This window comes from Sycon ciliatum, chromosome 1 (assembly GCF_964019385.1).
Source record: "Sycon ciliatum chromosome 1, ocSycCili1.1, whole genome shotgun sequence".
Lineage (NCBI taxonomy): Eukaryota > Metazoa > Porifera > Calcarea > Leucosolenida > Sycettidae > Sycon > Sycon ciliatum.
Window position 1 is genome coordinate 33,244,390 of NC_088643.1, and position 14,931 is coordinate 33,259,320.

Consider the following 14,931-nt stretch of genomic DNA (forward strand, 5'->3'; position numbering starts at 1 on the left):
TCGTCTCAATGCATTCACGTAAGTAAGAAATCACACTCGATTGTAAGTCGCACCCCTTCTTTGCCCTTGAAGTTTAATGTAAAAAGGTGCGACTTACAATCGGGGAAATACGGTAACCGGACCTCGCGATCCGCATACCGGTGCATGATTTTGTGTGCAAACTGGTTGAAATGTGTACGCAAAGCATCGTCGTATCCGGTGGCACGTGGCTTGCAGAAGCTAGAATCAGGGAGTTGTACAAACAAATGAGGTCCTTGACCTGCTGGATGCATGCGATTAGCACCCAGTTGCATGCACTTGTCATTTTTCTCGCTTGTTTTACATATTGTGCACGCTAGTTGTACTGCATAGGACCCGTCTACATGTATGTACGATGCCTGTTTGCCTTGTAGTGGAGAAGATCATACGCCTTACTAATATTGCAGGAGGAAATAAAACGTTGGTGGACTTATTTAACGCTTACCAGACGATTGTGACAATGTTTTCTGCGGATGATGTAACTATGATATAAGCCGGAGGCAAATCATTCAATGCTGGTGGGGGGGGGGGGGCTGGATTGGAAGCCAGTCATATGAGAGAGATGAGTGTGATGATGTGCATGTAGCGTGGCACTGGGCCACTCCTTGCACGTTGTCCTACGTCACAGTACACAGTACATGTATATCAGTGATGATTACATGCAGTACAGTGTTGCAATGCGAATGGACCGCTACTTCTCGGCAGTGCAGCTTGCTGTGATTTGAAACTTGTCGTTATTCGGAATATCTATGGTGAAATCCTTGGTCTTGGTTTGTTGATGCTTGCCAGTCTGCCTGTATTTCATTGGCCGAGCTTGCATGCCTGCTGTGAGTGACTGAGATGATGTGTCAGCAGCATCAGCAGTGCTTCGCCATTGTTGTGAAACTATCACGCTGCGGCGAGGAGTTCCTGTTCCCGTTTTCTTCTTTGCGATCACACCGGTGTACATGTGTGTGCCGTCAGCATACTTTCGCTGGACTGTTCCATCAAGCACATCTCGAGCGCCGTCCCTCGCTTCAGCTGTACCGGGCAAGGTCATGATATTCTCTAGTGCAGCACCGTGTGTACAGGCCGTGTCCAGTAGCTCGCCGGCATGAGTTGCCATTGTCTGAGTTGGCCTTGCCAGTGTTGCGGAATTAGTGCCTGCACCGCACAACAGCCTATCACAGGGCGCTGCTGCTGCTGCTGTGCTTCTGTAAACGCTGGCACTAGCACTGCTGCTGTCAATGCTATTGGCTGAGCTCATTGCTACTGCAGCCGCCGCAGCATATTCAGATTTGCTCTTAGACCTGTTGAACTTGCCAAGACTGCTGGACTCTGATGTCTTACATTTTGATGGCATGAGCTCAACTGCGGTGGACTCTGATGTAGTCTTATATCTCTGCTGTTGTAGGAGGTTGTCGGTAGGTGATGGTTTGCTGCCTTCAGTGTTTGTACTGTCATGGAGGCTTGCTACCGGTGCCTGTACCCGGAAAAGGCTGGTCGGTGTTGATTTGTGTGCACCACCTGAACTACAGTGATCAAGCAGCTTAGTGGGTGGTTTGGCTGTGGGTATGCGGGCTGGTAGAGACGATTCATTTGCTGCAGTGGTGACATGAGTTGTGCTTGCTGATGATACTTGAAAGGGATGAGCTGGCACCACTGTGGCTTGATTGGCACTTTGTTCCCGTGGACGGCCCTGGATAGAAGTTGTCGATGCTTCGCTCGATGCGGTTCGTTTTGTAGGCGGACGTCGAAACAAGTGAGCTGGTGTTGGGAAAGCTCCCACCGTTGGAAGGGTACGGTGGGGATTGTCCTGGTCCTGTTTCTGCTGCGACCGCTCTGTCACTGGTGGGTTTAGGATTGCTCCTGATGCCGGTTCTTCTCTTGTCGTGGTTTCTTCTGTATCAACGCGCCGGAACAAATGTAATTTTGCTGGAACAGCTCCCAGAGGTAGAAGGTTAGGATGTTGCTTTCCCTTCTGTTGTCCATCGCATGCATTTGATGGCATAGCTGGCCTGGACGCCTTTGAAGCAGTTGATGCTTCAGCTCCTGTTGCGACTGATTCTCTTGGTTGTTCACGGGACGTTTTTGCAGCTTTCCCTTGTCCCTGGACCGATGTCGTTGACGATTCATTTGGTACAGTTCCTGTACTAGCAGGATCTCGAAACAAGTGCAATTTCGGTCGAAGAGCTCCCAGTGGTAGAAGTTTGGGATGGGGATTCCCCGCCTTTAGTTCAGCGGGTGGTTCTTGTTGAGATGTATTTGCTTCCTTTTCTCGGCAGTTGTGCAAAGGGAATGCTTGTGCCTGCTGTTCAGCATTAGACTGCACTGTGTGGCCGCTTTGTGCTGAGGTCTTTGCCTTCTTTCTCTCCATGCCAGTGGACAGACTTACAGTTCTACTTGACCTGTGTTGAACTGAGAGGTTGCTGGCTGAAGCTTCATCGATCACACTAGACACCGAACCTAATGATCGCGGGGCCAATCTCCTCATAAAGCCACTCGTTGCCTCCCACATGCTGCTAGCACTAATTCCCCGGCCTGCCTGTTTTGCTGAAGGAATGCTCACTGTAGCCATGTCACTAGTATCTCTGTCCGGAGATGTATCTGCTCCAGCAGCATCATGATCAGCATCATCATCTCTACACGTTGACAGTGAAGCAGTGAGTTGCTCGCCAGCGACGTTTATATCCATTCTTGCATTCACACTTTTACTAATGCCATAGATGCGTCCTTGCAAGCTCACTCCTGTATCCTCCGGGCATTGACTGGCAAACTCCTTTACCTGTTGCACCAAACCTTGCCGTGCCTGTAGGTCATACAGACAGGGCATGAGCTTCTGCACCACACTGGACACGGGAAGCGACGTAAACGCCAATTCTTCACTTGCTGCCAGCCACTGATCAGGTCGGTAGCACACAGAGATGCGTATACTCCGTGTCACATCACTGACACGGCCAATCGGCTTATAGTGAAGCGGGTCCTTGAAGCTCACATCTGATAGAGTCAACGCAGCGCCTGGATTGGCATGGGAGACGGCGTGCTTGTTCAGATCAATTTTCCATTCGTCAGACTTGCGCTTTGTGTCCTGACCATCACTTCCCGCTGGCAATAGTGTGCTTCGTACATAGATGTGCCCTCCGTTGGCGATAAAACCTTACATTGTACACGGGCAGAGCAAGAGCAGGACAATCAGGACTCAGTGTCATTCAGTGGTGGCAGTTTCAGAAACAGTCCTACTGTCACACCCCACATGACGTGACTCCAGTGAGTGTGGGCGGCATTGGCCGAATTCCTGAGATTGTCATGGTGATGTGCCGCTAGCTAGTTTACTCACCGTGACACACACATACACACACATACACACATATACATACACACATACACACATGTACACACACACATACTCACACATACATACACACACACATGCTCTCACACACACACACACACATACACACACACACACCAATACACCCCACCCGTACACACACACGCACGCACGCACACACACACACACACACACACACAAACACACACACACACACACACCAAGACACATTGTGCTGAAGTACACTTTCAATGGTGTATGGTCTAGCGGAAGTGAGTTGTGGCTGCTCACTCTCAATGCCGCACTGTGGCGCAGAGCCTTGCACACTTACAGTCATTTTTAAACTGAACTGTTGAGCTGCTGCATTCTCTGCATTCTCTGCGGCATTGAGATGAGCAATACCGTATTTCCCCGATTATAAGTTGCACCTTTTTACACTAAAACTCAGGGTAAAAAAGGGGTGCGGCTTACAATCGAGCAGGACTTACTACTGAAATGAATTTATTGAAACAATATTGTTTAAACCTGAAAGTGGGGGTGCGACTTCTAATCGAGTGCGACTTATAATCGGGGAAATACGGTACATGCAAGTGATCAACAGACAGTGTTATAATTATTATAATTATATCCTACTGATAATCAATTGTGTGTGAAACTCAGTGTTACGACTGAGCAACGTGTTCCAACCGTGATGTGCATGTGTGTGGCCTACCTATAACAAAATCAGTAGCTGCATGATCAGTAGCTGCATGATGGTGCTAAGGAGTCATGGCACAGTGAGTCATGGCACAGTGATTATATTATACAATGCACATACATGTAGGGCCATACGTTGCGTAATGTATCAGTATCAGCTGTGGCACTCACTGGGTAGGATGGGTAGCCCACACAGCTTGCTTGCTCGCACTTTCAGACAATCTGCCTTGGAGTTGTATTCAAATGCTAGTCTCAGACTCATCTTCACCTTCAAATCAACAACAGCATCCAAGTCTTGGATTTCATCAATATTCACTGCAAGCACAAACACACACACACACACACACACACACACACACACACACACACACACACGAACGCACGCACACACACACACACACACACACACACACACACACACACACACACACACACACACACAAACACACCTCAGACCTCAGACCTGCCCATTGCAGAAGCAATGATAGCGAACAGCTATGCCGGTTAGACCTAGCAACTAGTGCTGGGATTACACCATTCAACAGCATTCAACACACACACACACACACACACACACACGTACACACACATGCATGCACGCACGCACATACCATGTACATATACACACGTGTAATGTTAAGTCAAGTGTTTGCAGTAAAGAGACCTTTTGGACAGGAGAGAGGCAGGCGGACGGACAGACAGATGGACGGATGGAAACAGATGGACGGACAGACGGATAGACAGCCACAGGTAGACAGAGATACGAGTGATAAACTTTGCGTCATCGCCGGTAACTGAACCTGCACCACAATGGGGTACGGGGAAGGTAAACCATGGCAGTAAACTGACCTTTCTTCACGATGCATGTTGACGCCCTCAACGCATTGGTGGCCCTCGTGTTGCTTTCTGGATCAGCATTTATACCACCTGGAATCATATTGAGTGCAACGATATCCGCACAATATTTACACAATGCCACTTCTGCCAATCAGCTGGGTCTGTTTTGCGTACTGCGACTTCTGATTTTCCGTATTTTGCAGTGTTTTTTCCGTACTACCAATGTTCTGCCATACGCATCGCTTGTAACTTGTTACTGTGCTTTTTGACACTCGCATGCTTGTCGGTGGCTGAATTTGCTAGTGCAAAACATGTGTGACTTGTGCCACGACATGATATTTGTGCGACATGTAGTCGAAGCATGGCATGCACTTGCTTTGGCGCAGGGATATTCATCGCTCAGCTGGCGCTTGCCATCCTTCCACATACAGTAAAACCTGTAAGTAAAGACCGGCACCGTGACTAGCGACCAGCCTGCTACTACCGACCACTTGGCCAGGCACGGACGGTCTCATATTCAAAATGCACTGTGACTAGCGACTACCTGCTGAACGCGACCAGCGACCGCCTTTTCTTGCCCCAAAGACGATTATTGACCCGTAACTAGCGACCGCGATGTACGAAATCAAATGTTGCTCGAAGCTCCTTCTTGAAAATTTGCTGATTTTCCATGGTCCTGAAAGGACTCTTTCGATACTACAGCTGAACAAATGAACACAGGTCATTTTGACTGTGGAATTGGTGTGGACTGCACTACACCTGTCCAAATTTCAAGCTCTGTCAAGAATAAACACGATAGGAAACGTCTTGGAGAGCGCATCGAAAGCGCTCTCTGATCGTTGTTACTACTCGGAGGAGAAACGAAGACAGAGCGGCTCTGACACCCCAGTCATACAGACGAATTGACGATGGCATCAAGGAATCCAGAAACAAGCAGCACCGCAAGGTCCTGATGCTGAAGGACCGCGTTCAAGCAATCGAGAAGTTACAACAAGGACAGGTACGATTGATCACATGAACAAATTTGAAGCCCAGCGTAAAACGAACTACAGGGAACGTTTGATTCCTGGTTTCAGAAGTAGCAGCTGAATTTGATGTCTGCAAAAAGTAGCCTTCTCCCTCTGTCTCTCTCTCTCTCCACGTGTTGTTTGACCTGAAATAAGAATGGCATTGCGCAAGTCCTGGGGAATCGTATTACTATTAGCTGCATTTTGACATACATATCATATACGGGATCCATAATATTATGGTCGCGCAGTGCAAACCTCTAACTAAAGACCACCTGCCACTAAAGACCACTTTTGCTGGCACCAAGGGGTGGTCGTTAGTTACAGGTTTTACTGTACATATCTGTAGCTGATCGACCCTCTTCAATTTTCCATACCATTTTGCTCAAATTCCGTGCTGCGGACGAAGGAGTGATTTTCCGTACAAATACGGAAACATGTGGAAGCAAGGACAAAGAGTAGATATGGAAGGCTACAATAGTGTTATTGCAGCAGCTCATCATATTTGTACCTTGCATCAAGTGACGAAGGCAGTGGGACTTCGGCCCAGTGCAGATGATAGTGCGATCTCAGGGCCGGAGGCAGCTTCCGCGGAGCCGCACCGCACGGCCATCCTTGTCTGGGGGTCCTCCCCCAGAATTTTTTGGAATTTAGACGGCAAATCCTGCACTCTGGGCGACTCCCTGTACAAAATCATACATCGAAACTTTTTTCTCCCCGGTTTTGGACGTTCCACGGCCACGTGGACCGACTTTTTGGGAAGTTTTTTTTTTTTTGGTACGGCCATGGCCGTACCGGCCGTACCAGTGGCGCCGGCCCTGTGATCAATACACTGTTGGCTAGACCGATGATGGTGCTGATCAATACACTGTTGGCCAGACCCGATCAATACACTGCTGGCCAGACCCGGTCATCCCTCATCAAAGCAGTGTAGCATACATCACCATTCAGCGTTATTATTTCGTAACGCTGCGCACGTCTAGCGCGCACGTGTGTGTGTGTGGGGTGTGTGTGTGTGTGTGTGTGTGTGTGTGTGTGTGTGTGTGTGTGTGTGTGTGTGTGTGTGTGTGTGTGTGTGTGTGTGTGTGTGTGTGTGTGTGTGTGCCAACGTACCAGTCTCAGAGTCAAGTGATGCTAGACCTGGCAAGCTGAATTCACCGCGTTCCCACTCACCAACGCTGCTCACGTTGGGAACACCATGACCATGACCGGCATCCTGATGGCGGGGAAAGGATGTGAGAAGACCACAAATATCAATAGTTATGCATCGCAGCATAGGGAGTCGTAGGGACTAAGGAAGTTGACACGAATGTGCAGAAGCTACCAGGATTGTCAAGCAGCTGCTCTAGGTTCTAACTTCCTTCTCTCTTTGTCATACGGTTCTCTCATCTCTTATTGGCACGAGTCACCACCGTGAGAATAAGGAAGAATACTATACAGTACTAATAACTAGAAATAAGAACTGAGCCAGAGAGCCGTGGTGACAGTAACTCAGTCAATCACTCAGTTACTAACCGACATTGGTTGGTATTGCTGACACATCTATATCTACAGTTTGGCGGCTCTGCGCGGTAATGGATGCCAGTGGGGAGCAACCCCGGAGATGAAGACGATAACCAGCCATGGCTTACAATGTACATGTAGGTGTATGAGGTCAGGGTTCCCGGCATGAAGGTCAGGGTTCCCGGCATGAAGGTCAGGGTTCCCGGCATGAAGGTCAGGGTTCCCGGCATGAAGGTCAGGGTTCCCGGCATGAAGGTCAGGGTTCCCGGCATGAAGGTCAGGGTTCCCGGCATGAAGGTCAGGGTTCCCGGCATGAAGGTCAGGGTTCCCGGCATGAAGGTCAGGGTTCCCGGCATGAAGGTCAGGGTTCCCGGCATGAAGGTCAGGGTTCCCGGCATGAAGGGCGGGTTTAGCCGATATCTGCACCTTAAAAGGCAACATGCACATAAACATTAGGGGGTCTGCCCAACCCCCGCATACACGCACACACGTGACCCCGCGCACACGCACACACACACACACACACACACACACACTATGCATGCCTGAATCATGCAAGTCCTACAGCTTAGCATGTCCGACTTCTACATGGCATGGAAAGCTAACCTGAAACTCAGCAGTGGATACAATGGGTTTGGCGGAGCGTCCCTGATCTGAAAGTGACTTGCTTCTTGCATTCCTGGGTGATTCGTACCTGGTTGTAGTTGGTGCTGCCAGGGTCACGGGCAGTGATGCCAACGCTGATTCTGGTGGACACACAGGCAAAAATGGTAGCAGCACTGGCGTGACAACTCCACCACGAACACTCCACCCTCAGCCGGCACTGTTATCTATGGAAGGCCCCGGGTAAAGCAAATCTGCATCATGACTAGATTTTACTGGCAATCTGTTCCACTCCGGGTAGATTCTGCATCTCCTCCTCAAAACTCTCAGTACCTGTGTGTGCAGACTCAGAGTCTTGCTTCATGCATGGCATACCTATGAGTGTGGCCCTACTAGGGTCTTTGTTGTTTCTGTATGGTTCAGCACCCCAACGGTCCAGGCGTCATTTCTCTTCATTTGTGTGTGGAAACGTGCAGTGCTGCCTGCTGGTCATCCCCGATGATTCAACCACCACAGCACTGAACATTGGCACTATGCACCCGGTACTCGGCCACACATGAACTAGCCTTACATACATGACATGCACACGTTACTGGCACAGGCCCACTGTGGCTCGGCCCACTGAGCCAATGGAACGAATATGATGCTCAACCGATGCATTTACCTAGCTGCTGTGCCGCAATGCATGCAAGCTGCCAGGGCACAGACTCAGCAGTGGCATGCAAGCTGCCAGGGCACAGACTCAGCAGTGGCATGCAAGCTGCCAGGGCACAGACTCAGCAGTGGCATGCAAGCTGCCAGGGCACAGACTCAGCAGTGGCATGCAAGCTGCCAGGGCACAGACTCAGCAGTGGCATGCCCAAGAGAAGATGGAATGAATCTAGTATAGCCAGTAGGAAGGCTACATGACTACTAATGGTCGGTGGCACAGGTGGACAGCACTGCACTGGAGCAGCCAGTCCCGGCATCCTGGCACGGGGTGCGGTGCCGGCATCCTGGCACGGGGTGCGGTGCCGGCGGCGGCAGTACAACTCTACACAGTGTTGTCTGTGAACTAGGGGTGAAAGGGGTAAAAGGGGTGATCCGGGTACCCGTCTGTTTAGCTGCTGATCCGTTAGCAAACGAGTACCCGTTAGTCGTGTACGACGTTACGGTACGGTATTATATCAGTCATTACGTATGATTTATAATGCAGTGGCAGTACCAGGTGTGGGCCATCCCCTGGATTATCAAAATGGGTGCCTTATCATTTAAAAAATGATTAGCTGGTGTGTACAGTCGTGCAGTTCGATGAACAGTTCGAATGTGTTGTTGCTGGTTCGATCCTGCTACATTATGATAATAATATGGACTGTTTTGCATGTAGGGTAGTAAGGGTGTATGCTGCGCTTGTCGCGATGTAGTGCACTTGCAGTGAATTGCATGACATCACAAGTCCTCCTGGCACGAAATGTGGAAGGCTATTGTATAGTAACAGTTACTCAGTTACTATTGGCTGCTAAAGGGTTTAAAGCGTACCCGACAACCCGACAACCCGCCCGTTAAACCAGCTACCCGTTTGTAACCTTAAAGGGCAACCGTTTCACCCCTCCTGTGAACACCTAGGAACGGTGGACACCTGCCGAGTATTGTCCGTGTTTGTGGCACAGCCTTTCCGCACATACAGATGCGTACCGGGCCTACCGGCACAGGTACAAACCAGGTGGAAGCTTGATAATTCGAACCCCATAATGCCACCGGGGGAAAGTACAGGTACATGACTGTACAGTCCCTGTCTCTAGATCTTACCTATGGCTTTCCGGCAAGGCTCGTTGGCAACATCTACCGCCGCATCTCCATTCTTGTCCGGCTGCATTATCCATTGCCTCTTATCAGCCATGTTTAGTGTGCAGCTGGCTAGCAGTTTCTCGATCACGTCCGCATCGCCTTGCTGTGCAGCTATGTGCAGTGCCGTACGCCCGTTCAGCCCGTCGCTTGTGCGTACATCTGCACCATGCGATAACAGCACACCAATGACCTCGTCATCACCGAAGAAGCACGCCTCCTGCAGCGGCGTCCACAGGTTAGCGCCGAGCTGCTCGAGGCATGCTTGACCAGAGGGTTCTTTGAGGATCAGAGCAATGCGAGGTGCATCGCCCTGTGACACCGACAAATGTAGAGGTGTATTCTCAAATCTGCCTCGAGCAACGTCGGGCCCGGGCGAGCTGGAGAGCGGCTTCGTCTCGCCTTCATCTTTCCCCACCATTTTCGTGTGTAGCGATCCTCGCTCAAATGCTCGGTCTCTCGTACCGGCCACCGCTTCAGTAGAAGATCTGCGCTGCAAATATTTCTGGTGTGCAACAACAAGACTGACAACGCGACGATCTCGTCTCTAGCTCTGCGGGACTCCTCGATTCATTTGTTCGATGCTTGGGTTTTTTCAAATGCGGATGGTGCCGTCACCATACCCGCCCACGACACAGACTGTCAGTCTGTGCATGTGCTGGCACGGCGGACCGGGGTGGCACTGCACATAATGCTACATGTAGTACTACTAATGGGTTGAGTCTGATCTGATCTTCTTCCGCGTTCCGACCTCGCGCTCGGCCGGCAGTGTGTGCACTGGTGCACGTGGCCCTTTGTGGGCCACATGTGCACAGTGACCATGGTGATTTAGCTCACCAGTAACGTACTTGGCAAAAGAAGGCAAAGTCACCGTGAGTGTGAGTGTGACCATGGTGACTGTACACACGACTACCGGTAGACTACCATGACTACAGTCAGTCAGTCAGTCATCTAAGTAAGGCCTCGTTTACACGACAACGATTGAAAAACGTTTTCAAAAGAATACGCTTCCACAGATTTTGATAAGAGCGTTTACACGACAACGCTGAAAAACGTTTCAAAAACGTTTCAAACGAAAAACGGCCTTCAAAGTGTTTTTCAATCGTTTTCGTTCCGTTTCGTTCTCGTGTATAAAACGGCAAAAACGTTTTTCTAGTACGAGCCCTGTACTCAAAACATGCCACCGCCAGCCTGCGCCAGGCCAACTTCTTGCACGTGACCATTGCGCGCCGAAAAACGTGTTGCAGTGTACACGATTATCGTTTTCGTGTAAACAGCAAAAACGTTTCGAAAACGATTGAAAAACGTTTTTCAATCGTTGTCGTGTAAATGAGGCCTAAGCCACTAAGGTTAGTATTTATTACTATTACTGTATTAGTAAGGACAGAGGTACTACATGTAGGTAAGGTCAGGACTCCGGAGTCCCAACGAGTACAGTCGGAGTGTGGGATGATCTCAGATTCGACACCTCGAATGGGTAGCCACATAGCACCTGACTTGAGAGCTTGAGAAGTCCATACTTGACTCGTTACCCCCCCCCCCCCCTCCCCGCTCACCACACAAACAGTGAAACACACACACACACACAGACACAGACATAACCCCCCCCCCCCCCCACACACACACACAGACATAACCCCCCCCCCCCCCCCCCACACACACACACACATCAACTCAAACATGGTCCATATAGGCCTGTGTCACGCCGACTTAAAGTCTTTGCACTTGATGAAATGCTCACTTACATTGTTATTATTGTTATGTCCAGGGAGTCGTATACGGTATGGACTATACGACTCCCTGGTTATGTCTTAGTGCTAGCTTGTAACTACTTGTTTCAGATTACATGTAGTACAGTAGTGTATTGAGTTAACAGCCAACTACATTACTTTGTATCATTCTTCTCCTATTACTAGTATCCCTGATGATGCTCTCCTGGGTGAATGAAAATCTGGACAATCTCAACTGTACAAATGTACGTGGTGTAGCCAAGGACTGTTTGTGTGTTGCGAGTTGGGTACTAGTTCATCATGGGTGTAGGAACCGGTCCGGCAGGCCCGGCGGTCGCCGGACCAATAATTTTCGATTTTTTTAACCTTGTTGATGGCTTCTCGACTCTTGTACAGGTACCATGTTTTACATCGACAATGCGGTGTATCATCAGCATGCATATTCTTATTTCTCATATTATTCTGTAGCATTAAAATATGGCCTTTTAGGCCCAATTTTCAAAAAAATCCCGGGGGAGGACCCCTGACCCCCTCTCACAATTTCGCCGCACCAATATTAAACTGCTTCCTACGCCCCTGACATGTACATGTACATGTATACTGAAAAATATGACAAGGCTACAGTGGAGTTTCAAAGTAACACGTTAGTTCTAATTAGCTAAGGAGTAAGGGCAGTAAGGAGTTGTCAAATATTTGACGACTCCCTGGTTGCAAGTCTTGCGATGGACTGGGCCACTGGGCTCTACCAACCGTGCACTTGGATGGTGGTTGTAGAAAGGTCACTGTTTCCGAACACGGTGCCCTCCACCTTGTACCTTGTTACAAGCTGCCAACCAACACAGTTTGAACAAACAAGATTTATCTACACAGTGTCTGCTCTAGGATTGTAGGACAGCCGGGTACACGTGTACCTGGTGCAACCATTTCAACCGGGTCGTAACCGGGTACACATGTACCTGGCGCTGTCTCACCAGCCGAGGCACATGCTTTAACTGGTTGGTTGGTTTATTTTAATTCGGACAATAAACGGGAACTAGGTCCAATGACATAAAGGCGAATGGATAAGCCGCATTTAGAAAAGAGAGTGCAGGAATTAGAAAATTACGAAAGAAGAAGAAGTATCTGACACATACAACTTTACAAGCCATGTGGTCAGTCCTTTCAAAGTTCGAAAGTGTAAAGTACCAACCGGGTCACAGGTGACCCGGTACTATATTTTCAACCGGGTCCAAGCGCCGCCCAACCGTCCTTGTTGGTTGACAGTACACAGTGCTGGTAACTGAAATCCGACCCCTTAGCGGTGCGTCCACATTCTAGCGGTCCCTGTTTCGTAGTTTTACCATCCCGGCCGTGTTGGGTCTTTGCGATGTGAGCGCACGGCTCAGGGGTCGGATTTCGGTTGCCAGCAGTGTAGGTGGAGGACATCGTGTTCGGAAACAGTGACCTTTCTACAGACATTCACGGTTGCTACATCAGTCATCACTACATGCTGTCATTGTGTCAACCAACAACAAAATCATTCATGTTTGAACAACTGAAAAACAAGGCTTATGCGTGCTCCCCTCCCCCCCCCCCCCCCCCCGCCGCCCCCGGCCGCGTAGTCTTGACTCTTGGTACAGCTGTACCGGTATCCATGGTATCCGGTGTACTAGTAGCCGTGACGTAAGGCTTTTTCCTTTTTTAAAATTATCATTCGGGAAATATCTTACTACTACTAATATTGTACACTATTCCGTATAGTAGAATATTCGCTAAAGCCAGGAAGAGGAGATCGACACTTTTGACTGACCCATAGAACTCTTGCTCGGAATGTTGGAGGGATTCCCGTACGCATTCGCCACTTGTTGTTTAGTGCTGCTGCTGGCAGTGGAGATACGATCGCAAAATGATCCGGCGGACGTCGTTACTACTAGGCAGCAAGACGTGGACGGCTATTCCAGCCAATATGGGAATACCGGGAATCGCGGCATGATGATACCTCCGCCATTCAATTGCAAACGCTTGCCAGAACGGAACGAGACAACCAGCAGCGTGCACGCACTGCGGCCACAGGATGTTCGTGTGGTGATGGCTATGGGTGACAGCATCACGGCGGGTTTCGGGATGATGGGCAAACAGGGCACGGTCTTCAAAGATTTGATCGAATACAGAGGACAGTCGTGGAGCATCGGTGGAGATGCGCAGGCCTACACGTTGGCCACGATAATACGTCACTTCAGTCCGGATTTGGTGGGCGCAAGTCTTGGCTCGCACCAGGTGGAGGTGTGTTGGGGGTACCTGTGTCCCAGCTTTCATGAACCTGTCCAGGATAGGCTCAACTCAGCCCAAACTGGTGCGATGATGTACGATATGATACATACACTCAACAGTCAAGTGGATTACATCATTGGTGAACTGAAGAAGATGCAGCAGGTGGACATGCGTAAAGACTGGAAAGTGCTGACCATATTTGTAGGTGCCAACGAGATGTGCCTGCGCTGCGGTGCCACACACGCTCAGCCAACATCACCGGATGATTACGAGCTGTACTTTCGCAAGGCACTCACGCAGCTGCGTGATGAGGTGCCGCGCTTGTTTGTCAATGTTGTTCAGATGTTCAATGTGTCTCAGGTGTACACGGTGTCGCTGCGCTCAAAGCACTGTGAGAACATACATTCAGACTTCTTCGTGGAGTGTAGCTGTGCCTTCTGGAACGGCTCAGCTGCCGACGAAAGGCGCAAAGACATGGATGAAGCAGCGGTCGCCTACAATGAGCGGCTGGAGAAGGTTGTGCGTGACTTTGCCAAGAACCGCAGCGATGAGTTTGTGGCCGTTCTTCAGCCGGCTTTTAGAGATGGAACTGCAGAAACCCTCCCACTGGACTTCATCTCTTCTTTGGACTGCTTTCATCCTAGTTTACTGGCCCATCAGACAATGGCTAAACTCATGTGGAATAACATGCTAACACCAAGCACCAAGAAACGTACAACATTTGACTTGCATGATCCTATCATATGCCCAACCGAGGACACGGTCTTTGCGACAGACTAACGTCAGACTACGCCGTTGATATTTCTTCTTAGACAGTCCGTCTTCAGCTAGGGGGGCCTGGCTGCAATGCACCATGCGCAATATTGATCAGATGGCCCCTCGTCGTCACTGGTAACGACCCCCTACACAGGAGCTCCAGCCACGATGGCCATCCTGCAACATTAGTGCCTCTGTTATTTCTTCTATCAAACGACAAGTAATTATTTCAGTCTTTTAGTCTTTTTCTTGAATTTGGTCTAGAAATAATTGAGTTCAATTTGTTTTGTGTGTGTGATGTACATGAACATGTAGTTAGGCTGCATTTACAAAAGAGTTTTCATCTCCGAGTTTTTACCTGCCATGAACAGAGATTGGCTGGAGGATTTGCGTGACG

The 14,931-nt window shown here is 49.5% G+C and overlaps 2 protein-coding genes across 2 annotated transcripts; one reads left to right on the plus strand and one right to left on the minus strand.

The window, feature by feature from the left end:
* Positions 1-386: 386 nt before the first annotated feature.
* LOC135823558 (uncharacterized) lies at positions 387-10,355 on the minus strand. Its single transcript, XM_065336403.1, has 6 exons — positions 9,763-10,355; positions 7,978-8,117; positions 6,982-7,084; positions 4,874-4,951; positions 4,196-4,339; positions 387-3,153 (listed from the first exon to the last, which is right to left on the minus strand). The coding sequence occupies exons 1-6, from the start codon at positions 10,217-10,219 to the stop codon at positions 710-712; spliced, it is 3,366 nt and encodes a 1,121-aa protein (XP_065192475.1). The 5' UTR covers positions 10,220-10,355; the 3' UTR covers positions 387-709.
* Positions 10,356-13,235: 2,880 nt separating this feature from the next.
* LOC135823648 (phospholipase B1, membrane-associated-like) lies at positions 13,236-14,918 on the plus strand. The gene has a single exon (XM_065336500.1). It carries the CDS (start codon positions 13,338-13,340, stop codon positions 14,556-14,558), a length of 1,221 nt encoding a protein of 406 aa, XP_065192572.1. The 5' UTR covers positions 13,236-13,337; the 3' UTR covers positions 14,559-14,918.
* Positions 14,919-14,931: the final 13 nt, after the last annotated feature.

What these genes read in the sequence shown, in the direction of transcription:
- LOC135823558 (XM_065336403.1), bottom strand. Translation starts at nt 10,219, where the DNA reads ATGGTGGGGAAAGATGAAGGCGAGACGAAGCCGCTCTCCAGCTCGCCC. An exon ending in AACATGCATCGTGAAGAAAG is followed by an intron (nt 4,340 to 4,873) that starts GTCAGTTTACTG and finishes TTGTGCTTGCAG; the next exon opens with TGAATATTGATGAAATCCAA. An exon ending in TGGGCTACCCATCCTACCCA is followed by an intron (nt 3,154 to 4,195) that starts GTGAGTGCCACA and finishes GTACAATGTAAG; the next exon opens with GTTTTATCGCCAACGGAGGG.
- LOC135823648 (XM_065336500.1), top strand. Translation starts at nt 13,338, where the DNA reads ATGTTGGAGGGATTCCCGTACGCATTCGCCACTTGTTGTTTAGTGCTG.